The 27,899-nt window shown below is 40.8% G+C and overlaps 1 protein-coding gene across 1 annotated transcript in view; it reads left to right on the forward strand.

The window, feature by feature from the left end:
• Window positions 1-27,899, forward strand: part of ACAP3 (ArfGAP with coiled-coil, ankyrin repeat and PH domains 3) — a 273,705-nt gene that overhangs the window by 197,146 nt on the left and 48,660 nt on the right. Inside the window, exons 8-10 of the mRNA XM_089675961.1 lie at window positions 6,462-6,557; window positions 7,230-7,304; window positions 10,254-10,265. Coding sequence (XP_089532087.1) covers window positions 6,462-6,557; window positions 7,230-7,304; window positions 10,254-10,265 — 183 coding nt within the window. The remainder of the gene's footprint in view (window positions 1-6,461; window positions 6,558-7,229; window positions 7,305-10,253; window positions 10,266-27,899) is intronic.

Below are 27,899 nucleotides of genomic sequence, written 5' to 3' on the forward strand. Positions count from 1 at the left end.
GCGAACAAAGCACAAAAACAGACAAGACAATTTAAAAAATACTTAGAAAGGAACCACAGAGGAAGTAATAGTGTTGTGTACAGTATTATATTGACCTGCAGAGACCTGCTAGGCCCACTCCACTCATACAAAAATGATTGAAAGGAAATTCTCCTTTGGCCTTAATTTTTGTAATTCACCTCCCTTCCCTACTACACCCCAACATTTCCCTCCAACTGAATTTATTTTACAGCTCCTGTCTTTTATAAAAAATACTCCTGTTTTTTTTTTTAGTAGGGTATACCACAGGCCACGCCACCATTATTTAAGCGTGCCCATGTTTACAGACCATTTTATGAAGTTGTAAACGTTCCTTTTTGCACATCATCGATCTTGCACTTGAGATGAAGGACTTTTCATGTCTAAATTCAGCCATTTATGAAACTCCAAATGTATGGCAGTCCATTGCAGTACTTGCTCATTGCAAAGCTGAGACATAACTCTGTGATCAGTACCCTGAAAGTTAGCTGCTTAAGATTTATATATATATATATATACATATATATATATATATAAATATATACATTTTTTTTTGTTTAAATCAGATCACTAAAGATATCTTTAAGTCTGTACACAATGGAGGCGTGTTGATCCCTGTTTTCAATCACTGCAGCACTATAGTGAACTATATATATAGTGTGTTTGTATATACACTGCTCAAAAAAAATTAAAGGAACACTTTGAAAACACATCAGATCTCAATGGGGAAAAAGTTTGTGCTGGATATCTATACTGATATGGGCTGGGTAATGTGTTAGAAACGTAAGGATGCCCCAATGAACATGATCAACCTACAGAGGACTGAATTCAAAGACACCCCGAAAATCAAAGTGAAAAAATTATGCAGTAGGCTAGTCCATTTTGCTGAAATTTCATTGAAGCAACTCAGAATGGTACTCAGTGGTTTGTATGGCCCCCATGTGCATGTATGCATGCCTGACAATGTCTGGGCATACTCCTAATGAGATTTCCTCCCAGATCTGGACGAGGGCATCACTGAGCTCCTAGACAGTCTGAGGTGCAACTTGGTGGCATCGGATGGACCGAAACATGATATCCCAGAGGTGTTCTATTGGATTTAGGTCAGGCGAGAGTGGGGGGTCATTCAATGGTATCAATTCCTTCATCCTCCAGGAACTGCCTGCATACTCTCGCCACATGAGACCGGGCATTGACGTGCAGCAGGAGGAACCCAGGAATCCACTGTCCCAGCATAGGGTCTGAGAATGGATTCAAGGATTTCATCCCGATACCTAATGGCAGTCAGGGTGCCATTGTCTAGCCTGTAGAGGTCTGTGTGTTTCTCCATGGATATGCCTCCCCAGACCATCACTGACCCACCACCAAAACGGTCATGCTGACCGATGTTACAGGCAGCATAACATTCTCCAAGGCTTCTCCAGACCCTTTCACATCTGTCACGTGGTCAGGGTGAACCTGTTCTCATCTGTGAAAAGCATAGGGTGCCAGTGACGGACCTGCCATTTCTGATGTTTAATGGCAAATGCCAATCGAGCTCTATGGTGCCGGGCAGTGAGCACAGGGCCCACTAGAGGGCATTGGGCCCTCAGGCCACCCTCATGAAGTCTGTTTCTGATTGTTTGTTCAGAGGGATTCACACCAGTGGCCTGCTGGAGGTCATTTTGTAGGGCTCTGGCAGTGCTCATCCTGTTCCTCCTTGCAGAAAAGAACACATACCGGTCCTGCTGATGGGTTAAGGAACTTCTACTGCCCTGTCTAGGTCTCCTAGAGCAGTGTTTTTCAACCTTTTTTGTGCAAAGGCACACTTTTTTCATGAAAAAAATCACGAGGCACACCACCATTAGAAAATGTTAAAAAAATTTACCTCTGTGCCTATATTGACTATATATAAAGTAATTCTCTTGAATAGGAATCAAACACAAAGAAATTATTTTATAATTACTTTATTATGAAATAATAAAGTATTTTATAATTGGACCCGGGGGCCGGACCAAGAGTAGATGAATGATGTGTATGTGTCATCCATAGTAAGTATAGTAATATTCCCCCATAGTAAGCATAGTAATTAATCCCCCATATAGTAATTCATCCTCCATATAGTAATTCATCCCCCATAGTAATTCATCCCTCATATAGTATTTCATCCCCCCATATAGTATTTCATCCCCCCATATAGTATTTCATCCCCCCATATAGTATTTCATCCCTCATATAGTAATTCATCCCTCATATAGTATTTCATCCCTCATATAGTATTTCATCCCTCATATAGTATTTCATCCCCCATATAGTATTTCATCCCCCCATATAGTATTTCATCCCCTCATATAGTATTTCATCCCTCATATAGTATTTCATCCCCCCATATAGTATTTCATCCCTCATACAGTAATTCATCCCTCATATAGTAATTCATCCCCCATATAGTATTTCATCCCTCATATAGTATTTCATCCCCCCATATAGTATTTCATCCCTCATATAGTAATTCATCCCCCCATATAGTATTTCATCCCCCCATATAGTATTTCATCCCCCCATATAGTATTTCATCCCTCATATAGTAATTCATCCCTGATATAGTATTTCATCCCCCCATATAGTATTTCATCCCTCATATAGTAATTCATCCCTGATATAGTAATTCATCCCCCATATAGTATTTCATCCCCCCATATAGTATTTCATCCCTCATAAAGTAATTCATCCCTCATATAGTATTTCATCCCCCACAGTACTATTCCCCCCCCCCCTTCTAGTAAGCCAAGTCCCCCGTGTCAATTCACTTACCTTTTGCGTTCCTCTCGCTGTCTTCCCGCGCCGTTCGGGTCTTCAGGGCGGACTGTGAGAGGAGCCTAGCTCCCCTCCCCTCACGTTCGGCACGCTGCCCCGCCTACACACATCCTGACAGCCACATCCGCAAGCCGGATTAAAAGGTCCGCGCGGACTTTTGGGGCTGCCAACCGAGAGGAGGCAGGGGAGCGGCCGACCGAGAGGAGGGAGGGGAGCAGGCGCCCGGCACACAGAAGAGCCGCATTAGACTGGGTAAAGAGCCGCATGTGGCTCGCGAGCCGCGGCTTGCCGACCACTGAATCATTAGATTCTAATGATTGGTCTATTTGTGAGCCGAAGCCACATGTTACAGATGAAATTGGAATTTTTCCCACGGCACACCAGACAATATCTCACGGCACACTAGTGTGCCGCGGCACAGTGGTTGAAAAACGCTGTCCTAGAGTAACAGCCTGTCCCCTGGAATCTCCTCCATGCTCTTGAGACTGTGCTGGGAGACACAGCCAACCTTGCAATGGCACGTGTTGATGTGCCATCCTGGAGGAGTTGGACTGCCTGTGCAACCTCTGTAGGGTCCAGGTATCGCCTCCTGCTACCAGTAGTGACACTGACCCTAGCCAAGTGCAAAACTAATGAAAAACAGTCAGAAAAGATGAGTAGGGAAAAAAATGTCAGTGGCCTCCACCTGTAAAACCATTCCTGTTTTGAGGTCTACACATTTTTGCCGGTCTAGTGCACCTGTTGTTAATTTCATTAACACCAAAGCAGCTAAAACTGATTAACAACCCCCTCTGCTACTTAACTGACCAGATCAATATCCCAGGAGTTTAATTGACCTGATGCTATACTCTAGTTAAAAAGCTTTCCTTTATTTTTTTTTGAGCAGTGTATATGTATGTATGTGTATGTATATATGTATGTGTGTGTGTGTGTGTGTGTGTGTATGTATATATATATATATATATATATATATATATATATGCAGTTGTGCTTGAATGTTTACATACCCTGGCAGAAATTGTGAAATTTTGGCATTGATATTGAAAATATGACTGATCATGCCACAAATGCTCTTTTATTGAAGGATGATGATCATATGAAGCCATTTATTTTCAAATAGTTGTTTGGCTCCTTTTTAAATCATAATAACAGAAATCACCCAAATGGCCATGATCAGAAGTTTACATACCCTGGAATGTTTGGCCTTGGTACAGACACACAAGGTGACACACACGGGTTAAAATGCCAATTAGAGGTTCATGTCCCACATCTGTGGCTTTTTGGAGGTCAGGACTCTGTGCAGACCAGTCAAGTTCTTCCACCCAAAACTTGCTCATCCACGTCTTTATGGACCTTGCTTTGTGCACTGGTGTGTAGGCATGTTGGAACAGGAAGGGGCAATCCCCAAACTGTTCCTACAAAGTTGGGAGCATGAAATTATCCAAAACTAAGGGGCCAGGCCCAACACCTGAAATACAACCGCAACTATAGTCCCCCCTACACCAAATTTTACACTTGGCACAATGTAGTCAGACAAGTACTGTTCTCCTGACAACCACCAAACCCAGACACGCCCTTTGGATTGTCAGACAAAGAAGCGTGATTCATCACTCCAGAGAACACATCTCCACTGCTCTAGAGTCCAGTGGCAGTGTGCTTTACACCACTGCATCCGACGCTTTGCATTGCACTTGGTTGATGTAAGGCTTGAATGCAGCTTCTTGGCCATGGAAACCCATTCCATAAAGCACTCTATGCACTGTTGTTGTGCTAATTTGAAGGTCACACGAAGTTTGGAGGTCTCTAGCTATTGACTCTGCAGACAGTTGGCGACTTCTGCGCACTGTGCGCTTCAGCATGTGCTGACCTTGCTCTGTCATTTTATGTGGCCTACCACTTTGTGGCTGAGTTGCTGTTGTTACCAGTTGCTTCCACTTTGTTATAATACCACTAACAGTTGACCGTGGAATATTTAGTAGCAAGGACATTTCATGGATAGACTTATTGCCCAGGTTGCAACCTATCACAGTACCACACTTGAATTCACTGAGCTCCTGAGAGCAACCCATTCTTCCGCAAGTGTCTGTAGAAGCAGTCTGCATGCCTAGGTGCTTGATTTTATACACTTGTGGCCATGGAGGTGGTTGGAACCTGAATCCGATAATTTTTGACAATATAGTGTGCGTGTATGTGTGTGTGTGTATATATATATATATATATATATATATATATATATATATATATATATAAACATTTTTTTGTAGGGGGCATCATTTCATGATTTGGTAAACCTCTACGTCCACACAAACAACTGAATACACAGGAGAAATAGGAGTTTTAGTACCTGCCCAAGAATTTTTAATCTTTTTTAGCTAATTTCATGATCCAGGTAACCCGTTCCAGTCAACTATCTACAATTGATTGAGCATAGATTTGATCATTTAAAGCAGGGGTCTCTAAACTGTGGCCTGCGGGCCAGACCTGGCCCTTTGCTTGCCCTTGGGGCACTGTTCCTCTGATTGATATGAGACACTATTCCTCCCCCCTAACACCGACAATGAGGCACTATTCCTCCCACTGCCGTCAATTAGTGGGGCACTATTTGTCCCAATGACACCAACAATGGGGTACTATTCCTTCCACTGACACTAACGATGGCGCAACGATGGATCTATCAATTGACTTATGTACAACCAGCCTGTCGGAAAACTTTCTCTCAATCAGCATCGCTGGCTATAGCCACCTGTGGTGATCAGTGGATTCTGATGGTGGAAGTTTCCCCATTGTCTGAATACAATAGCACAGTGGGAGGGATTCCCCCATACTCATTGAGTGTGTAGATAGGGGAATCAAGTAATTTTCTTATGTTCAATTCTCTAGCTGAACAAAGAAAAAAAAAACATGACTTATGTACAGCCAGCCTTAGGCTTACTGCACTCAGTAATGTATCAAACCTGTTCATACACAGTCCCTCCTATTTGTTTGCAAGTCTTTCTGAGGGTTGTGACTATAAGGCCCCTTTCACACAGGGGGGAATCTGCTTGCGATCCACTTGCTCTGCAGGGCATATGTCTGCTGATCCCTGCTGTGCAGGTGGATAACAGGTCCATGTCTGCTCCATATATGCATAGCGGGCACAGACACTGCTTTCTGTCTTCTATGGGTGGTCAGATGTAAACAGACCACCTGTCCATTTACACCCAACTGCCTTCTAATCCTATCTGATCGCGGCAGACAGAGGGGAATGGGTCCCCATCCATCTGTAGCAGATCGGATTGGATGTAGACAGGTGTAAATGGACACCCGCCGTTCCTCAAAGGAGAATGGAGTTTCCGATCGGTTCCACCTGAAAAACTGACAAGCAGACCTGACCAGAGCATTCGTGTGAAAGGGGCCTTACTCAGCTCTGCCAGAACAGAGCACTGCAAAGTGAGGTAGGAACCTCATTTTTTTTCAAGTGACTTTAAATTTTAAGGCATTTCCTAGCAAAAACGTGCAGAAGTACATGACTATAAAAAGGCAAAAATGTGGAATTAATTTGGGCTTTTATTGAAATGACTGTTACATTGAATAATTGATTGTGTAGTTGTGAGTATTGCAGTTATAACAAAAAGGTTGTAACCTGTATTCTTCTTTACTGTCCACAGATGCTATCATTCATGCATGCCCAGTACACCTTCTTCCAACAAGGCTACACTTTATTAAATGAACTGAATCCGTACATGAAGAAGCTGGCTTCAGAGGTATGTGTGTCTTTATGGAGTATGCTATATTCTAACTTCTCTTTCTCAGCAATATTCATTCTGTGCTGTGTTTTTTAGCTTTTTTTTTTTCTAATTTCATCTTTTAAAATTAAATCTAAGGCTACCAATCAGGGCCTAAAATGTGATCTGTGTGTAGAAGCAGGTACCATAATGCCCGTCCATACAGCTGTTTATACTCCCATTCCCTTCTCTGAGCCCCACAAACTGCCCATAAAAATACCCACATGTAGGCATTGTCACATCCCTCCCCTTCCCAAATATGTCCAAAAGGAACACAGAGCAGTATAAACCTGACAAGGAGTCAAACCTTACCCACTTTATGAAGTATGAAAAAGTCTGGGCTGGAGTATCCTATAACAGCCCATTATAATTCCCTTTGCTAAAAAACAACAGTACAAGATGAATTTTGATTGCTTTCCATGGGTTTCTGAATTAAAGAATTAGCACTCAAACTATTTAAAATTTAGCATGCAATGAGTCCTACATAAAATGTTAGTCTTGAAAACATTACATATGCTTCAGAAATACTGATAATGAAAACAATTCAATTGGTACTGTACAGCATATTCATAGAGATGGGTACATCATGAATGTTCTTCATACATCTCAAATGAACCAGATAATAATAATGATTTCTTCTTTCCTTTATAGTTGGACCAATTAGTGATTGACTCTGCTGTAGAAAAGAGAGAAATGGAACACAAGCATGCAACAATACAGCAAAGGGTGAGTTCAATATTCTAAAGCTTGCATGCCTTCGGAATCCGTATATTTGGCAAAGCCTTGTGTAAACATTGTAGAAGCTTACTAAATCAGTATAGACTATGGCCAAAAATCTGTAGATACCTGACCATGACACCAATATGAGCTTGTTGGATATCCTATTCCAAAACCATGGGCATCAATATGTACTTGGCCGCCTTCTGTGGCTGTAACAGCCTTTTCTCTTCTGGGGATTCAAATGGCCTGCAAAGAGCTCTGACCACAACCCTACTGAATACCTTTGGGATGAATCCCAATGCTGACTATGAAACAGATCTTCTTGTTCTTCTTCTTGTTCAAAATCAGTAGCTGACCTCAGAAATGTTCTTTTTTGTCAAATGAGCACAACATTTCCGAAACACCCTCAATAATCAAGTAGATCTACTTGATTATTGAGGGTGTTTCGGAAATGCTGTACTCATTTGACAAAAAAGAACATTTCTGAGGTCAGCTACTAATTTTGAACAAGAAGAAGTACAAGAATATCTGTTTCTTAGTCAGAATTGGGATTCATCCCAAAGGTGTTCAGTAGGGTTTTGGTCAGAGCTATTTGCAGGTTATTTGAATTCTTCCACACCAAAGACATTAAACCATGTCATACGGAACTGATTTTGTGCACAGGGGCACAGTCATGCTAGAACAGAAAAGGCCTTCCCCAAACTATTACCACATGGTCAGAAGTGCACATTTGTCTGCAACATTTTTTTTTTTTTTGCTGTAGCATTAAAAGTACCCTTCACTGGAAACACTTGAACTCACATGTCTATTTGGATATACTTTTACTTTACATTCCTTTTAGGGTGCTTTCACACTATGTACAGTTACCTGAGTTTTTTCTCATGGATAAATGCAGGTAACTGCAATGTTCACATTAGAAGGCTGTGTTTTGTTGTGTTCCAGAGCTGTGCGATATTATGTAACATGTTTGCATAGTATGACACCTCTCTGCAAGGCCCTACATGCCATCATGCTGCTGTGCAGAGACATGAATGAAGTGTCACTTTGCACACCTCAGATAAAGTTTAAAAAAAAAAAGCTGTATGATGCAATTCACATCACACTGCCCCCTGCTGCACGACTTTGCAGATTGAACAGACCACTGTCCAGATACTAAACTGCAGCGGTTTACTGTTTGAACTACTGTAAATGGGCCCCTAAATTTATACTTCTGATCATGATACATTTTAGCTGCCGCTTCAAATTAGTATTTCTTAAACATAACTAGTTTGAGAACTGAAAGTGGATTTTTGCATTAAATGGTGATTCTGTTTTTGTTCCTGTTGTTTTCTAGTGTTTTAATGCTGTTTGTGTAATTATGTGTCCTGCTTGGATGAACTCACACTATAGATAATGGCAGCATGTAAAGGCCAGTGCTGATAAAATGGTCTTTCCATTGTGCCTAGTTTCACTGTATTCAGTATTACTCCCATTCTCACTATATTATATGTCTCCTTATCTTGGCATTGTTCCTGGTAAAGCAATGGCCTCTGATATACTCTGCAGTGCTGTCTGCATTTAATGGCGTGGACATGTATTGACATCTGTGAAGAATAGTACAGTCTTAGAGGAAAACTAATCAATAACTTATGTTCATTCTTACTAAGGGGCGGTGTGATTACTTGATTATTGATTTACATCTGAAGAATCGCCCATGTAGCTGGGAGGTGGCTCACCTTTTGTGTTCAACTCTAGCCAAAGGATACAGTGAGGAAAGGTTTGGTCATCTGTCAGATTGTCTGTGACCCCAGTGGGAACAATGTTTCTTACTTTCTAACCTGATGGTTGTTGTAGGGTTAATTTTCTGTTTTCCCTCTCTGAAATTTTTGTAGATAATCCGTTTGTAGATGGCAATTCCAGCATCTCTCTTGGAAATGCTTCATAAATGGGGAGAATTCACTCCTGACAGGGGCAACAGAAGGTATAGCTCACATCAGTGCCCTTGGGATTATGTGGATAGGAAGGAAGAAAATGCCTCAAATATGGACACTCTCAATGGTAGAAATCCAGAGGACCAAGACCCTTCCTCCCTATCTCCATGCAAAGCTAAAAGAAAGGTTTTGGCAGGAGTTCCACTATGAAGCATCAGATGAATGTCTGTTAATGTACAGTATTTAGGCAGTCAGAACTAGCATAATATGTAAGGCTTAGGGCAATTATATTGCATAGTGTTTTATACTTTGTATTGGTGCCTTAATAGGGCCTGTTAGCATAGACCTGGCAGCCTGAGTATACCCGTTTCTAACATTGAAAGCTTAAGTTTGGTTCATTTGATTTTAAATCGGCACAAGGGATAGTACTTGTGTTCAGCAAGAAGAGTCACTTGTCCTGGTAGCTGCTCTGTTGGTTGCAATCTTCAGTCCTCTGCCCCACTCCCCATACACCTGCAGCTGTAATCTCCCAGTGCTTCGAGGTAATACAGCAAAACTGGACCTGTCCTAGGCACTTGTCAAGAGTGTTGACTATGCCCTCCTCCTCCATTCGTAGAAGCTGTACTATATTGTTCAGCAATGAGGAGCGATCAAATTATGGAGGTTGGGTGGATGACCGAAATATCTGCTTCTTCCATTCATAGATCACTTTTCATCAATGGAAACTATAGTACAGCTTCTATAAATGGAGGAAGGGGGCAAAAAGGGTGGGTCCAGCCGCTGTATTAACCCCCACTTCACTGGAAGTTTACTGCTACGGGGGTATTGAGAGAATTAAGGATTTCCTTGGAGACAGCAGCCACCAGCAAAAGGGACAATTCTCATTAAATATAAGCACCATCCTTTGTACTGATTGAAAAAAAAAATGTTTGCTTTAATAATCTGCTTGTATAGCATACATTTGAGTAACACATAATAACTTTTTTTTTTTACATTTTCTTATTCTTTCTTTCCACAACCTTGCTGATCAATCTACGATGTCCAGACCCTTCTACAGGTGAGTGTTTTATTTGCAATTAAAAACCTACACCACCCAAAAATATTCCTGTTTAGAAAAAATGCAGAAAACAAAAACTGTAACAAAGGGGAAAAACGTACTAACAAGGAACCAGTCAGATCTCCTATTCTCTGTGAAGAATCTGATTATTTTATATAATCATTGCTTTTGAATGCTCATCAGTGGGTTGTATCAGCTTCTGGCATCTTATCTTTCTTAGTGGCATCAGTGGTAAGGTTTTTCTACAACAACTTGAGTGGAGGCAGCTTGTAATTCAGCATGTATGTAATCCATAAAACTATTATTATTCTTATAAAGGATTTATACAGTATAGTGTAAAGAGTTTGCAGGTACAATATGATTCAAGACAAGAGGGTGTGGAGGGTCCTGCTTGTGAGAGCTTGTAATTTAGAAAAGGATTGGTGGGATCTTTCCAGTGGATACTAAAGTGGGCCTTGCACACAGTGGTGTATTTAGGTTGTGTGCTGCCCTAGGCAACACAAAAATTTCCCCCATTGACCAACAACACCCCAGCTCCCCACCCGAGAGAGCCTTCCATTACCACTGCCCCCCATACACCAGCCACCATCCCCCATGGCAAGAGAGAGAGAGACACTCACCTTCACAGCTCTGGACATCCCCAAATGAGAGTCGAGTTGTACATACACCATCATGAAACCCTCAGCCTCTCTTGGAACCCACCAGGTCCCCATGACATGTGTGTCCCTTCTTCATCCCTTCTTCCAAGGGGCAGTGCTGCCCCCCCTGAAAAAATGCCACCCTAGGCAAATGCCTTGTTTGTCTTGTGGTAAATACACCCATGCTAGCACCTTGGTAATAAGGTCTGCCTAATCAAGGTGCCCCCCTCCCCCTGGTAAGGTAGGTAACCTACTTTCCTTTCCGGACTTCCTTCTACAGTGCAGAGGCAAGGATAATGCCATCATCCTTCTGGCCAGACCTTGGAGAATGTTGAGTAGCCCAAATCCCATAATAAGAAGCACTGCAGATTTTAAATACTCACCATTCCCAGGGTACTTGTCAGCAGGAGGATGACGTCACCTCCTGCTGTACAAAAGTCAGGAAAAGGCGAGTATATCATCTAAATTTTTTTTCCCCACAACTGATTCAACAGAAATATTTTTCTCACATAGGTTCTTTTTTGCACTTTCATGCAGTATTTAAGATTGAACATCACCCTCAATCAACATATTTACTTGTTTTATACTTTTTGTTTTTACACTTCTTCAGTTACTTTCTGGTTTCCAGGCCTAGGCAAATAATGTCATACATCCTGGGAGTCTTTAGGAGGGGAGAAGGGGTATTCTTGGCATGCCTGAGCTGAGGGCAGATGGATTCCAAGAAGTAAATGCTACATGAATTATCTGCCATTACTCAGGATGGCCACAGCCAGAATTGCTAAGGGGTGTTTTTCAAAGAGATAAATTAATAGCATTTTTGGTTTTTGGTGCTCAGACGGAGTGTAGTCCTGTAGGTCCACTGAAAGGAGAACCACATTGAATAAGCAGAACCTGCAAGTGCTTGTCAACTTTAAAGGCTAAGTTCACCTTTTTTTCCCCCCTATATTCCAGCTTCCTAATATAGCATTTATGTGCCTCTTTTGCAAAAAAGATTAAGCGTTCTGTAATACTTTACACCAGCACTTACCTTGGCATCCAGTCTGATCTGTGGAGAACTTCTCCATTACTTCCTGGACAGCTCTTAGCCCTGGTTGACACTGAATCCAACTTTGAAATTGCGTTACTACTTTTGAAGTCACACGATTTAAAAGCTGCTGGACAGCGCACTTTCAGATGTGACTTGCCTGACATCTTTGCGACTTCATGCACAGATGTCTATGCAAGTTGCACCTGAAATCGCAAAAAGTAGTACAGGAACCTTTTTTTCAAATAGGTGAGAAACCAAAAATTATGAATGGCACCGATTTTGACAGGTTCCATTGCTGAAAATAGGGTGTGACTTGTCATGCCACTTGGAACTGTCAAATGGCATGACAAGTCGCACTGGTGTGAAGGTGAGGTTGGGAAAATCGGTATGACACAAGAAGTAGTTCACCAGCTGACCTCATTAACATACCATGCCACTGCCTTCCCCACTCCAAGAGATCGGTCACACCCACCTCCACCGGTGCATGCAAATCTAATGCACGGATCTCTGTTCTCAATAAAAACTTGCCTTCATCTTGCATTGATTGTTTATTTTTGTGTTCAGGAGCTGAGTGATCACAACCTATGTGGATAGAGCTGTAGTATTGAACAGGAGAAGTGTGTTGTGGGTTCTGTAAAGCTCACCATACATACTACGAGGTGGGAATGTGGCCTGAAAATGAAATTGGTGTGTTTTCACAAGAAAAATGAGACTTTATTTCAGGAACTTACAGTCAGGTCCATAAATATTGGGACAGCGACACAATTCTAACATTTTTGGCTCTATACACCACCACAAAGGATTTGAAATGAAACAAACAAGATGTGCTTTAACTGCAGACTGTCAGCTTTAATTTGAGGGTATTTACATCCAAATCAGGTGAACGGTGTAGGAATTACAACAGTTTGCATATGTGCCTCCCACTTGTTAAGGGACCAAAAGTAATGGGACAGAATAATAATCATAAATCAAACTTTCACTTTTTAATACTTGGTTGCAAATCCTTTGCAGTCAATTACAGCCTGAAGTCTGGAACGCATAGACATCACCAGACGCTGGGTTTCATCCCTGGTGATGCTCTGCCAGGCCTCTACTGCAACTGTCTTCAGTTTCTGCTTGTTCTTGGGGCATTTTTCCTTCAGTTTTGTCTTCAGCAAGTGAAATGCATGCTCAATCGGATTCAGGTCAGGTGATTGACTTGGCCATTGCATAACATTCCACTTCTTTCCCTTAAAAAACTCTTTGGTTGCTTTTGCAGTATGCTTTGGGTCATTGTCCATCTGCACTGTGAAGCGGCGTCCAATGAGTTGTGAAGCATTTGGCTGAATATGAGCAGATAATATTGCCCGAAACACTTCAGAATTCATCCTGCTGCTTTTGTCAGCAGTCACATCATCAATAAATACAAGAGAACCAGTTCCATTGGCAGCCATACATGCCCACGCCATGGCACTACCACCACCATGCTTCACTGATGAGGTGGTATGCTTAGGATCATGAGCAGTTCCTTTCCTTCTCCATACTCTTCTCTTCCCATCACTCTGGTACAAGTTGATCTTGGTCTCATCTGTCCATAGGATGTTGTTCCAGAACTGTGAAGGCTTTTTTAGATGTTGTTTGGCAAACTCTAATCTGGCCTTCCTGTTTTTGAGGCTCACCAATGGTTTCCATCTTGTGGTGAACCCTCTGTATTCACTCTGGTGAAGTCTTCTCTTGATTGTTGACTTTGACACACATACACCTACCTCCTGGAGAGTGTTCTTGATCTGCCAACTGTTGTGAAGGGTGTTTTCTTCACCAGGGAAAGAATTCTTCGGTCATCCACCACAGTTGTTTTCCGTGGTCTTCTGGGTCTTTTGGTGTTGCTGAGCTCACCGGTGCGTTCCTTCTTTTTAAGAATGTTCCAAACAATTGTTTTGGCCACGCCTAATGTTTTTGCTATCTCTCTGATGGGTTTGTTTTGTTTTTTCAGCCTAATGATGGCTTGCTTCACTGATAGTGACAGCTCTTTGGATCTCATCTTGAGAGTTGACAGCAACAGATTCCAAATGCAAATAGCACACTTGAAATTAACTCTGGACCTTTTATCTGCTCATTGTAATTGGGATAATGAGGGAATAACTCACACCTGGCCATGGAACAGCTGAGAAGCCAATTGTCCCATTACTTCTGGTCCCTTAACAAGTGGGAGGCACATATGCAAACTGTTGTAATTCCAACACCGTTCACCTGATTTGGATGTAAATACCCTCAAATTAAAGCTGACAGTCTGCAGTTAAAGCACATCTTGTTCGTTTCATTTTAAATCCATTGTGATGGTGTATAGAGCCAAAAATGTTAGAATTGTGTCGATGTCCCAATATTTATGGACCTGACTGTATATAGCGCTGTCAATTTACGCAGCGCTTTACACATATATATATTGAATATTCACATCAGTCCCTAACCCTCAAGAGGTGTACAATCTAAGGTCCCTACCTCACATTCATACATACACATATTAGGGTCAATTTAGACAGGATCCAATTAACCTACCAGCATCTCTTTGGAGTGTGGGAGGAAACTGGAGTACCCAGAGGAAACCCACGCAAGCACAGGGAGAACATGCAAACTCCATGCAGGAGGCACCATGGTCAGGAATCGAACCCAAAATCAAAATCATTTTAAAATCCAAATAAACTGATAAGATTTTAAAACCTTCTATAAACGAGTTAAGTGAGAGAAAAGCACACTGGAAAAGCTAGGCCAGAAATGTCATTAGAAAAAGCTTTTATTTTTTAGGAAAAGTAAAGTTCTGCCCGAAAAGGTGAACGTAGCCTTTAACTGCCTCTCCTTTTAAGGGGTTTTCTATTTCTTTTTGAAAAATAGAAAAACCTTTTTAACATGTGTGGTTATGAGGAAATAAAAATGAAAAATAATAAAAAATATCTTTCTCTGTTCTGAGCAAACTCTGGATGGCCTAGGTGAACAATATGCAGAGTTCAAGGCCCGTCTGTCTTTTGTTTATCATAGTGGTTCATTAATCATCAGTTTTACAAGTGTCCAGGCTGTGAACATGATCCTCTGAAGGATTTGCAGAGTAATGAATAGTAGACAGATGTGTAATGCCTGTGGACACCTATGTATTTAAGAGAGCTTGGATAAGGGGTCGAAGGTCATCAAGCAATACTCATGGAGGTCTGTCTAGGATAGAGTCAAAGCACGTTTACTGGTTCATTTATTCTAGAGACTGACCTGCCAACTCCTAGAAAAACCTACAGTGCCCATAAATACCCTAATTTATCCCTGCAGTCCACCAAAGATGAACAGCCCTGGGTCAAGGTACATAAGAATCCGGACATTTGGGACTTTCAGGAGTGGTAATACTCACGTTCAGTTGCTTTTTGTTGTGTATAGTTGGAAAATCCTTGTGCAAACAGGTTATATACACTTTCCAGGATATGGGTATACAATTTAGCTGACATGTAATGTGTCACTCACAATTGCCCCAATCGCACAGAAAAATTCCAGCTCATTTCTAAAATTTTGAATGCATTACTGAGCCCACCAAACAATGGTAGGAGATGCTTGAATTAGGCTGTCATCAGGAAAGTTTCTTTAAAATTCTTTCTACAATCTGGTTCTGATTCAGTAGACGGTTATAGTTTACAGACAATGATGACATTTTGGCTTGGTCAATGGAAAATCAAGAAAAATATGATACTAATCCACTTCCAGCAAGTCCCATTGAGAATCAGAAAATTGTGTTTATGGGATACTAAATCTAAAATGTAACTTATTTATTTATTATTTATTTTCTCTCTGTCCATGTCCAGGGCTGGGATTTTTATTTTCTTAAATTTTGAAGAAAATACCCTAAAATGCCCATGTTGACATTTCAGTCTTGGTATGTGATGCTTCAGATCTCAACACTGCCAAATTATTGGTAATATGCTACCAAAAATTACCCCTGCTCCCTTATAATTAAAGGATATGTTCACATTTCAGGGAAAAATAACAAATGCACATAATTTTGCAAAAACAAAATGTGCATGTATTAATTTCTCCAACAGTAGCCTGTGAAGCATTGCATCTGTGATCAGTGGATCGCGAGTGCAATGTCGGGCTCCTGCAGACACGTTCTCAAGCTTTCTTGCCCGTACCTCCGTAACAGGTTTTTTTTTTAGAAAGATGGAGAAAGTATCAGTGGACTATGAGGGTGCTCATCAGCGCTCTTACAGTTAATTGAAAATTACTAGTCCATCTGCTGCGATGGCAGATGGGACTTATAGTTTTTTTCATTCATAGATCCCTGTGAATGAATGACAAGGCTATGTAAGCGCCCCACACCGCTGCTGCAATTTTGAATATGACAGCGGCTGCAGGGGATAGGAAGTCAGCAGGTGAATGAGGGTGAAGGAACCCCTAAATACTGGTGTAACATGTTCCAAAAGTGAACTTAGCATTTAATTAAAGATTTCCTAACACATGCAAGCTTATTTAGACAGCAATATGAGTTAAAAGGACCCACAAAAATTGGTGAAAATGTTTGCTGTAATAAAACTTAAACCCCAAAGTAACGATGTTGTATGAGAAACATGAAGGCTGCCATTGAAGATTTCCTCTGAAAATGCTAAATGACTGGCTGTTATGCTGACTTTTTTCTAGTTTCAATACTTTCTGAATGGGGGTAATGAAGACAATCATACAAGTAATGCAAGTGTGTGTTGATGGTGCCCATGGACGATCAGATGTTTCATCCTTGCTGTTTGATACCCAAGTGGATATCAGAGGGTCTTGAAAATTGATGATAGTCCATAGACAAGTTTACTATTAGTAAACAAGGTTTAAAATGACCTTTCTCTGTTAATAACCTACTTTATCGCATGCATCCTCAGACAATGCTATACCACTTATCTGGGCTTATATATATGCTGGTAACACCATTACTAGTAACATATGTCAAAATACAAGCAACTCTACTCTGTTATCTGTTGAAGTTCACACTCTCATAACCATAGGGGGTCCATCTTTAAATACCAGGGATTCTTAACAGTGTCAGGAAGCTGCATTCCAACCTCCAACACCAGTCCTCTTCATAGTCAATATTTTCTGGTGTCCATTTCTTCTAGATGTTTAAAGGGAAGAAAGTGCTTAAAGTAAAAGTAAGTTGTGCAGAATACTAACAACCCCAACCAATATGTTGTGTGGATGCATGAATCATTCTGCCTGTTTGGGCTGGTATAAGAATCCTTTGGTGAAAAAAGCCCTTTACCACACGTTTTGGGCCCGTAACATCTCTAAAAACCTATCAGTGACAGCGGCAATGCAATCCATTGATGGGTCCTTCTTCACGTTTGGTGTCAAATTTGCACAGCTGCATGGATCTACAATAATTTCTAATGGCAAATCTGCTGAATGGAGTGTATTGCCAAGTATATATTATTATTATACAGGATTTATTTTGCGCCAACAGTTTGCGCAGCACTTTACAAAATGAAGGTAGATATCACAGTTACAATACAATTTTGTACAAGAGGAAACAGAGGGCCCTGCTCCTTAGAGCTTACAATCTAGGTATAGATTCATATCAAAAGCTTCCCATGATAGAAGCATTGTTTCATTTCTGTTATATTGGGGTTTTGTTCCGTTTTGCTGCTTCCCTTGTGGGAGAGAAGTTGACCCCATTGAATCATGTGATAAGAGGCATCAGTTCCACCCAGATACACAAAGCTAACTTCTAAAACCTGGTTGTAAAGGTTTACATGATAAGTACAGTTTTAGCCTGACAAGCTGGCCTACAAGCCTCACCTTGAATGGAGGTCATGATGATCAAGTACAGCATGTACAATTTCTGGTTTTAGCACAGTTGCATTGATAGAATAAAGCTGTGTGGATTGGCTTTGTTACCTGGACTTGCTTTCTAATAAGCTCGTTTATGATTTTTTTTTTTCTCTTAATAGTTCTCAGTGCATAAGAATTATTTCCTTGCATGTCCCTGTAAAGGTCCTGCCTTGCTCAGTTTCATCCACAAGTGCCTATTTTTGAGTCCAGCCCTGGAATGAGCTGTGACATTTGGCAAGCAGGGCTTCCTCTATTGTCTTTTCCGTATTATACCCAAGACAGCCAGGAACAGACATTAGTCAATAAGAGGTCAGAGGTGATCAAGGACTTGTCATCAGTGAAAAAGGGCTCATTATGGCCGCAAGGCAAATCATAAATCCTGTTTCTTCCCCCCTCCAATTATTTTGTTCTGCAGTGTGTGCAGACAAATGGACACCACGTTCTGCTGTAAGATGCAGATGCAGTGTGTGGAGACAAATGGATACCACGCTCTGTGTAATATGCAGATTAAATGGTTATTTTCATACCTAACAGAAAAATATTCAACTTTTTGTTTTCATATGTTATACATGATTTCTATTATTATTTCCAATAATGTTATTAAATATTTCATTTTTAGTTCCTAATCTATTTTTGTTATTGATTATTACTGGATTAGATTTTGTTCAAAATACAAAGTATACCGTATCTGAAAACACAGTGTTTCTAAACAAAGATTTCAGTTATTTTTGAGGATGTGAGCCACATGGTGTGCTCCTCAATTCTGAACAGTGTTTGCCTTAAACACATCCATATTGTCCTTATCCTGTGGAAAACACTAGCAAAAACAATAGTTTAAAAAAAAAAAATCCATCCATCCAGCCAGTCGCTATTTCCACCAAGAATGATCAGCTGCGGCCGTTTACCACTACTTACAGTCGAGAGGACTGGCACCTGATCTATCTGAAATCCAAACAATCATGTCACGTTTATAGGTGTCTTTATTGTGCTGTAAGCAGATGTGCAGAGTAAAATCATTTACAGACATTGGATGGCAATCTGATTGGATCAAGCACGATATGATGCTTTCAGAGCACCTACATCTGTTGCGCCCTTTATTGAGAAGAAATAAAGACATGTTGGAAAACCTTGTATTATCACTGTTGCCTTCCCCTGATAAACTATAGGTGTCTGCAGAGACACCCCAATATGACCATTCATGTTTAGGAAAGATGACTTGGGGCGGTTGGTTCATGACTGCGTGTTCAACCTCCTAGCATCTGTGGCCAGCTTTTGACCAATTGGAGATCCATGTTACTAATGTTCTTCCTATAAATATGCCTGTTTGCTTTGCCTGGACATGCATGTTCATGAACTAAGTAGACACGCCTGCCATTGGCTTTAGTTGGGGGGAACTTAAATTCATGAAAATCCATTTCAGAGTATCAATTTATTTTCTCTCTTGAGATCTTATATCTAGGGCTAACTTCATCAGAAAAAGAGGGATGAAAGGGAACTTTCTGTTTTTAATATCTCAAGTCAAAAAAACCATAGTCTTCTAGTTAAAATTTCCCTTAAAAGACAGCTTGGATGATACAGACTCTCAGTCTTGGAGCTTCGCCATCCATACACATGTCTACTGCTCCTCCTCTTGGATGCAAAGAAAGGCTGTTAGATGGACGTTCCGAGACACAGTATAGCCATTCTGATTCGGCATTTCCTTCCACTTGTAGAAATGGTCATCATAGTATTGAAAAGGTTAAACCAGGCTGGTGGCATAGAGGCGGCAGAGACAGATGGGTCTGTTTTATTAACACATTGGCGTGTGCTTCCTTAGCCTATCAGCATTGCTGCGTTTCAATGAGAAAGGATGGAGCTCCTTTGTGATTTGAACAGGGGGTAGGGGAGGTGTGGTCTCTTTCAATGGACTCTTAGGATGAGAAAACATTAGCAGCATCACCTCTATGGCCTGGGGAGTAAGTCAATAAACATGTGCTGGCCACAGCTTTTATCTGTGTGCTGTCCTTCTCATTTGGCTCTACAAGTGACAGCTGTATGCTAATGTCCTCGTCTCTTGTCTGAGCTGGAGCAAGGGTAGCAGGGTTCTAAGGCTACCTCCTTTGTGGATATTAGTTGATCTCAAGGCAGGACATAGAACTTGCTACATTTCATCATCAGAAAAAAAAAAAGGACAGCAAACGTTATAAGGATGCCTGTTTAGTATTCCGGACATTTGACCACAGAGATATGACTGCTACCTGTACATCAGTAACGACATACAGTCTGATCGCCAGGAACGCAGCTCTATAAAGGTGAAAAATGAAGATATTTGGCCATCTGGAATATTTGCTGGTAAGTGATTCAAATTTGCAGCAAATGCATTTTTCATTTTAGTGTTTGTGTTAATTGCTTGTCGCAGGGGCCTTCTCTGAAGTGTGCCAAGGTGTTTGTATGTATATTGGGCATTTTTTCAAGGAATGCAACTAGTGCGTACAGTATATTGCATGCAGTAATCAGGAATCGCAGGAGCCTCAGAAGTGCTTGTTAATAATGGCTGGAAAAACATATGTGGTCTATAATGGATTGATTCTTCTGCTAATATAGGGAATATGTGCAAAGAGAACCCTTGTTAGATTCCAGCAGTGCACGGTCTTCATGACATCACAAAGACTTGCCATATCCGCCTATGGCTCTTCAAATGTTGGCCTTTCATGTAGACAACTTAGAATTTCAGCCTCTTCCATTTAGCCTTAGATCACAAAAAGAGTTGAATGTCTCTTAAACACAGAAAATGATCTAAGTATAACATTTGTGTATAGTTCCCAGATCAATTTCTCTTGCATTTAAATAAAACAAATGTAGGAGCCCTGTGTGAGTGAGGGCATGTGCTTTATTTCTTTTTTATTACAGGTACTTATATAGTGCTGTCAATTTACGCAGCACTTTACATATATATTGTACATTCACATCAGTCCCTAACCCTCAAGGGGCGTACAATCTAAGGTCCCCAACTCACATTCATACATACACATACTAGGGCCAATTTAGACAGGAGCCAAATAAACTACCAGCATGTCTTTGGAGTGTGAAAAGAAACCAGAGTACCCGGAGGAATCCAGCAAGTAGCATCATGGTTGGGATTCGAACCAAGGACCCTAGCGTTGCTAGGCAGAAATGCTAACCACTTTTACTATTTAACAACTTGCATCATGCATCAGCTGTAAAGCTGAACTCTGGGATAAGCAAATGTTGTGTAAATACAAGAGCCGTGTGTATTACTAGAATCTTGCTGCACTGTGTGCAAAGTGAAATTTTGCATCTGTATAGGAGCTTCCTGTAATAAAGACCACTCACTGTTGCTCTCTCTCCTTGTGCAGGATGGCTGGTCTTGTCTCCGCCCCCTCCTGTAGTTTTCTGCAGGTAGTCAGTAGTGGTTGGAGCTGTTGGGTTCCTCCCACAGTTCTGCCCTCTGCATAGGCTACATACAGCACAGTGATGATTTCACCACTACTTTTGCAAGGTAATATCTGGCTTTGCAAAGGCATATGGCACACACCAAGTAGATTTAGAATCTTAGTGGCTCTTATGCAATATATTTAAAGCTTTTGTGCCTGGAGTTCAGCTTTAAAGGGTTTAGTCTAGTCAGCCTATGAAAGTTGACTTGCAATTGGTTGATGTGGGTTACTACATATTATTGCAGTATGTTTTTCTACATAGACCACTGTGATAAATCCATACACATGCATGATTGCAAGCATTTTTTACTATGGTCATTCTGCAGAGTCTACCAATTAAGAATGGAGGAAATAGTCAAAACTGTGGAGACTGCAATAGATTTGTTAATTAAAGTGGTTCTAAAGGCAAAAGTTGTTTTTTTTTAACTTAATGTGTTCTATGCAGTAGGGTCCTTTTACACGGGCGTTCCGGTTTTTTTTTCATCAGTTCAGTCATGTTTTTTCATTATGGATCAGTTTACATCAGTTTTGTCATTAATTCATCCGTTTCTCGTCAGTTTCTCTATCAGTTTTTTAAATCCTTTACCAATGCAAAAATGGATCGTATGTCTGTTTACATCCATTTACATCCGTTTTTTTTGTCCGTTCCAGCTTTTTTTATGGCAGAAAAATAGGGTTTCCTGCCGTTAAAAAAATGGATGTTAAAGGATGCGGACATTAAGGGATGTAAACAGATGACCATCCGTTTACATCCGCTGGTCCATAGAAATACATGGGTGTCCGTTTTTCATCCGTAAATGGAAGGATGAAATATAGATATACGGAACGCCCATGTGAAAGGATCCAAAGCCCCACATCAAAGCCGATTTTGAAATTGTGAAGTTGCACGATTTCAAAATTGGGTGAACTGCCGATTTCAATTGCCATTTGCAAGACATCTGACACAGATGTCTATGCAAATCACAACAAAAGTAGTGCATGCGCTACTTAATTGGTGCGGCTCTGACCAAGTGGGAACCGCACCAATATGACCGCTCTAATTGCAGACAATAGGGTGTGACTTGGCATACAATTTGTAAGTCGCAGGGCATGCAAATTGCATGCCAAGACGCACCCGATGTGACCGGGGTTGTAAAGGTGAAAACCTGTCAGCATGCAGCTCCAATCCCCCACTCTGGCTCCCTTATACTTACCTGAGCCTGATCTCAATCCAGCGATGTGCACATGAGCACATTGGCTCTCTCCCTTCTCACTGAACAGAGAGGCAGCAGCAGAAGCCATTGGCCACTGCTACTGTCAATCGCAGTCTGTGAGCAGGTAAGTATGACATGTCTGTTATTTAAAAAAGAAAAAAAAATATGCCTTTGAAATCACTTTAGGCTGCAGCCCTAAGAGCTTGTTTATTTAGACTTGTGTGGTTGAGCTGTGTTTTTAGCGCTCCCCACTTCCCCACAACCTCCAGCTACAAAGGCAGCAAATGGGGGTGCTCCCATGCTGTGGACGTGGTGCTTTGCTTCACTCCTGTGGCAAAAGCTATTGCTTGTGTCACGTTCGGCGAGCGTGCCTCTGAAAAGCGTTCTGAATGCAGTGAATTGTTCGGCATTTAAAGAGTTTAAACAGGTCTTTGAGGAGGTATCATATAGCCTGCTCACCACCTGTGAAATGCCTCTGAAAAATGATCTGAAAACAGATCACTTTTCAGAAGCCCTGCAGTTCCAATGCAAATCGAACCCTAGCCTTAGAAATAATACATTCTATTTGCATAATGTACGTACAAAATTAGTAGCTGATGCACAAATGAAAAGTTTACTTTTGGCATTTACTGATCGCTATTAACATGGTTCCCTTTTGAATCATTGAGGGTTCTGCCTGTGCCTCCTTTTTTATTTGTAGCATAAATGCGAGAAATATCTGTAGTGCTGTTAAAAAAAAAAAAGAAAAAATGGAATAAGTGGTATTGAATTCTTGTTTTTTTTTTTACTATGGATGGAATAGATGAAATGTAAACCTTAATAAAATATTAATGGAAAAAAAAAGAAAAAAAAGCCTTGAAGATTAGTTCTATGTAGGTATGTGAAGTTTTGACTCCATTAGTTTTTACAATGAACACAACAAAGCTCAAGGCTTTTGGATTTATCAAAGGCTGATGAAGAATATAATCTTTTTATCATATTATTATCCAGAATTAAATAGCCACCTACAGTAAACAGGTATTTAAATTGTTTCATATATGAGCCGGAGTCTTTCCATAAGCAGCCCTGGTAGTGTCTAGGTGTCATTGATTGTCTTAATCCTGCCCTAGTTGGGGTATACTATACTCCTTTGTACTTTTTCAATTTCAAATCATAAAAAAAACAGAGATTTCTATTCATAATCCAGGATGGGAAATCACCATTTTCTATCTCTTCGCCTGATTTGATCGTTTGTTTCGGGGTAGCCGCTGTGGATCAGAATACATTAACCTACATCAGAGTACAGTTACATTTTTTTTCTTGAGTCCTGTCGGATTGCATAAATTAGCACATTTCCCACGAGGGCACTCGGAAGGAAACTTACACCGCATTGTGCGGCCTCTTTGGCATTGGATTTTGTTGCCACAGAAACCATTGTGATGTCACGGATGGAAGACGGCGCATATTGCTGAAAGTGAAGGAATGATGGCTTAACCCCCAAGCAGCAGACTACGAGCTTAACTCTTTCAGTATTCTTACATTGGAATTTTAGAAAATAACACGAAGAGTTGAATGTTTCCTCTATATTGAAGGAATTTTGTCATAAATCTTGTAGGCTACCACTGCTGACCTCTACTGAGGATGCTGATTTCCTGGCTGTCAAGCAGATACAGTGGATTTAACACTTCCTAACCGACTGACCTGGAACAAGTATAGAGAAAAGGAGTTGTGACTCAAAGCTGAACTCCAGTCAAACGGCTACACTCACCATTGAAATACAGTGTGTGTGTGTGTGTGTGTATATATATATATATATATATATATATATATATATATATATATATAGGGATGCTGTTTTACCTGCCAAAGTTTTAGTATATTTTTTTCTTCCAGATCTGCGATTTGCACAGCTCTGCAACACCAAACAGCCCTTCGGCTCTGTTGACACGTGTGGCACGACCTGGGATTAAACACTTTTCAGAGACATTTGACAGGTTGCTTAGAGGTGCCTGTATTAACCAATAAAAGACCAGGGCCCTGCTCCGCACCCACCTGCATTACAAACGGTTGCATAGCAGTCCTGTGCACTTGAATGGGTCATGTTTTACTGCCTACCAAATGTGACAGGTTGTTTAATTCTCGCTGCGTTGCAACTGTGGCGATGTGTAATGACATGCCTGCAAAATACTAATTTGCTGGGCAGTTGAGGGTGGTAAAACTGTAGTTTAGCCACCTATTTGTAGCACCTTCTGGCTGCCCGTGTGGATGAGGCCTTTGTTATAGGGCAGGAGACCTGATTTTTCATTGCTGCAGTTCAGTAACACTTGCAGGTTTCCTCCCCTCTTTTAGCTAGTGACTGGACAAAGAAAGGAAAAGCAGCAGATTGATGATGTAATTCTCTGGCACTCTGCTCTCTCCTTCCATCAGCAAGTTCTTAGCACTGCAGAACAACAGTATGACTCTTTGCGCTTCTTCTCCCTTCCTCGGTCTGAGTTCTACTGTATAGGGATTGGAAGAGAATGATCAAGTCACTTTCAGATACTTAACACTGCTTACATTTTTAAAACTCTGTTTACAGGTGTATTAATAAACATAGTACAGGGTTACATTATTTTATTGTTCATCTGCTGCATGCTTGTTATGTGTCTATGATAAAGCAAAACAACCAGCACGTTCAAAAGGAGTTGCCAGCAATGGCAGCCCTGTATTTCTCTCATGACAGGTGTACTTTAAAGCACTACTAAAATCCTATAATTTAATAATTCCAGTTATTACTACCAAGATCCGTGAGCTAAATCACTTCTTTGACGCTGTTCCTATCACCAGAGCACTGTAGTATGCAGTGTGTACAGTGAGTCCAAGTGATGTGGTGGGTATTATAGTTCCATAGTTAGTCTGGCTGAAAAAAGACATGTCCATCCAGTTCAACCATAAAAAAAAAAAAAAGTTATAATCCTACACCCACAGTTGATCCAGAGGAAGGCAAGAAAACCCAGCAAAGCATGAACTAATTTGCTCCTGCTGGGAAAAAAATTCCTTCCTGATCCCCTGAGAGGCAATCGGATATTCCCTGGATCAACTTTACCTATAAATGTTAGTATCCAGTTATATTCTGTGTATCTAAGAAAGAATCCAGACCTTTTTTAAAGCAATCCACAGAACTCTCCAGAACCAACTCTAGAGGGAGTCTATTCCACATTTTCACAGCTCTCACTGTGAAAAAACCTACCCATGTTTGGAGATTACATTTCTTTTCCTCCAAATAATGTAGGCTGATGATCTGTGTACGTTGAGCTTATGCTGGATGTTTAATGCCTTGGGAGTTTCCTACAGGAGTGTGCATTGAAGGGTGACAACGTTGATGATCCCAACAGCGCAAGCAAAGGCAGTGTTGTCTCCCTATTAGTGCAGTGGAATTTTTGAACTTACCAGATCTATACACTGTCCAGAGCTCAAAATATTGTTTTCACTTTAGACACTGCCCAATACAAAAATGTGCTTTAAAATTGTGTGTACCAGTTATTATAGGCACCCACGTCCAGTTATTGTATACATAGAATTGTTGTATTTGAGGCCATATGGACTTTCATGGTACCATCATAGACATTACAAGTTGTAGGTTACAGTCAAAGTGCTTTAAATAAGAAATCTAATCAACAAAGCACACTCAAAACTGGGCTAATATTATCATAAGTTGGTGCAAATTGGCACCCAAGATTAGATGATGGGTCTACAACATGAAAAATATAGCCTATTCTCAATGAGTTTCACGGTCCTTCCACTTCTTCAGGAGTGTGGGTGAGAGCAAGACATCTACAAAACAATAATAAGGATAACATAATACACATATATGATAATATAGAGATACTGTAAATAATGGTATTAAGGGAAATCAACTAATCGATGAAGTGCACCCAGACAAAGAAACACTTAGGAACACTAGCACACCGAAGAGCACGGCATCAAATTCCCCCTTCGGATATGGGAGCAATATACAAGGGAGAATCGCCTGCACACTTGAATGGGCCTATCAGATAAATGATACTTATATGACATAATACAACAATGAGCACCAAATTACAAGTGCCAACACAGGGCGTGGGTGTTGAATCAATAAAGTATATCCACCACATGTACTGGATTCATTAGCTATCCCAGAATTTTCAAAGGTAGAAGTGGTGGACAGTGGAGGTCAAAACAGCAATGCATGCCTTAGGTCTCGGGGTTGTCTAAAAATCAAAGTAAAAGAAAACATACAGTATAGATAAGGCCTTCTAAAAAGCTACCAGGTGCACTGATACTGCTTTATGTTGTTTTCTCATTTTCAGAAAAGTGGAATTATGCCTATAATGGCCAAGACATGCTCAGGTTTTTATTTGTTTTATGAATAATACAAAGCTTTTATAGTTATGTATAATCTAAGCCTATTCCATCCAACACACCCATACCTTTTTATAGTTTGACATTTTTTACCCTTCAAATATTGCCCTTTCCACCAGACAGAAAGGTCACCCTCTGAAGAACTGAAAAGTCTGAGCTGAATGTTAAGCATCCCCAATAAAGATGGCTTCCGGAACTCAAAATGGCATTTTCAGTCATTTTTATCAATAGCGCCTATTCACGGCCAAACGGCTCCAGCAGATACTTTCTGAAAGCATTGGGAGGTATTGAATGCTGAGCAAAAACATATTCGGCTTCCTAATTACCGCGGAGAGCTAGAATGAATGAAATCTTAATTTGCTGCTGTCCCAGATACCCAGCACCCCCATGGCAGGAAAATGAGTCATTTTTATTCTTTTACAGGCAAAGCTTTGGTTGAGTTCAATACGTAGATTACCAGTAAGACTGAATCTCTTGTGTTGTGCAGTTATTTTCATTGTTATCTTATTAATATTAATGTAATTAACACCCTAGAAAAACTCTGAAGATGTATTATGCTAATGATTACCCAAAGGGGTCTAATGCAATGAATGTGACTTTCACCAAAGATTTACTGGCGGTGGATCAGTCACTGCCATTTAAAATGGCACCTGGAAGATTTACCGACAGTGAATATATGGTGAATGTCAGAGTCACTGCTTTGTCAATATGCTCTTTGACATGGGGCCAGGGTGCAGTAAAAACAGGCGGTTGATTCACAGTTTTACTGCCCCCCCTTCCTGCTGCCCACCCAAATGCAAACATTGCTGCCTGACAAGGCTGTTCAGGTGCTGCAGCCCCAGTGCTTTGTTTTACAGCAGGGGCATTTTTAACTTGGGCTATAGAGTTTGACAGGTGGCACCGCCTTTCAAACTCGTCCATTGAGTTCAATGGGAGTACACCACAGCAGTGAGCCAAATGATCGGTTGGCAAAATCACCTCCTGAATGCCTGCCAGCCACTGCTATGCTGTCCTCCTGAGTAGATACCCACCCCAGGTTGCATTTCAGAGGGCAGTGAGAACTGCCACCTGTGTGAAAGAAACATTAGTGTAGCAAAAGATACTGGAGATATAGAAGATACTGGAGAGTTTAATAAAAGACCACATAGATGAGTTCTTGC

Source organism: Staurois parvus, unplaced genomic scaffold (genome assembly GCF_062004578.1).
Source record: "Staurois parvus isolate SC_StPar_1 unplaced genomic scaffold, SC_StPar_1.0 ptg000160l, whole genome shotgun sequence".
Classification (NCBI taxonomy): domain Eukaryota; kingdom Metazoa; phylum Chordata; class Amphibia; order Anura; family Ranidae; genus Staurois; species Staurois parvus.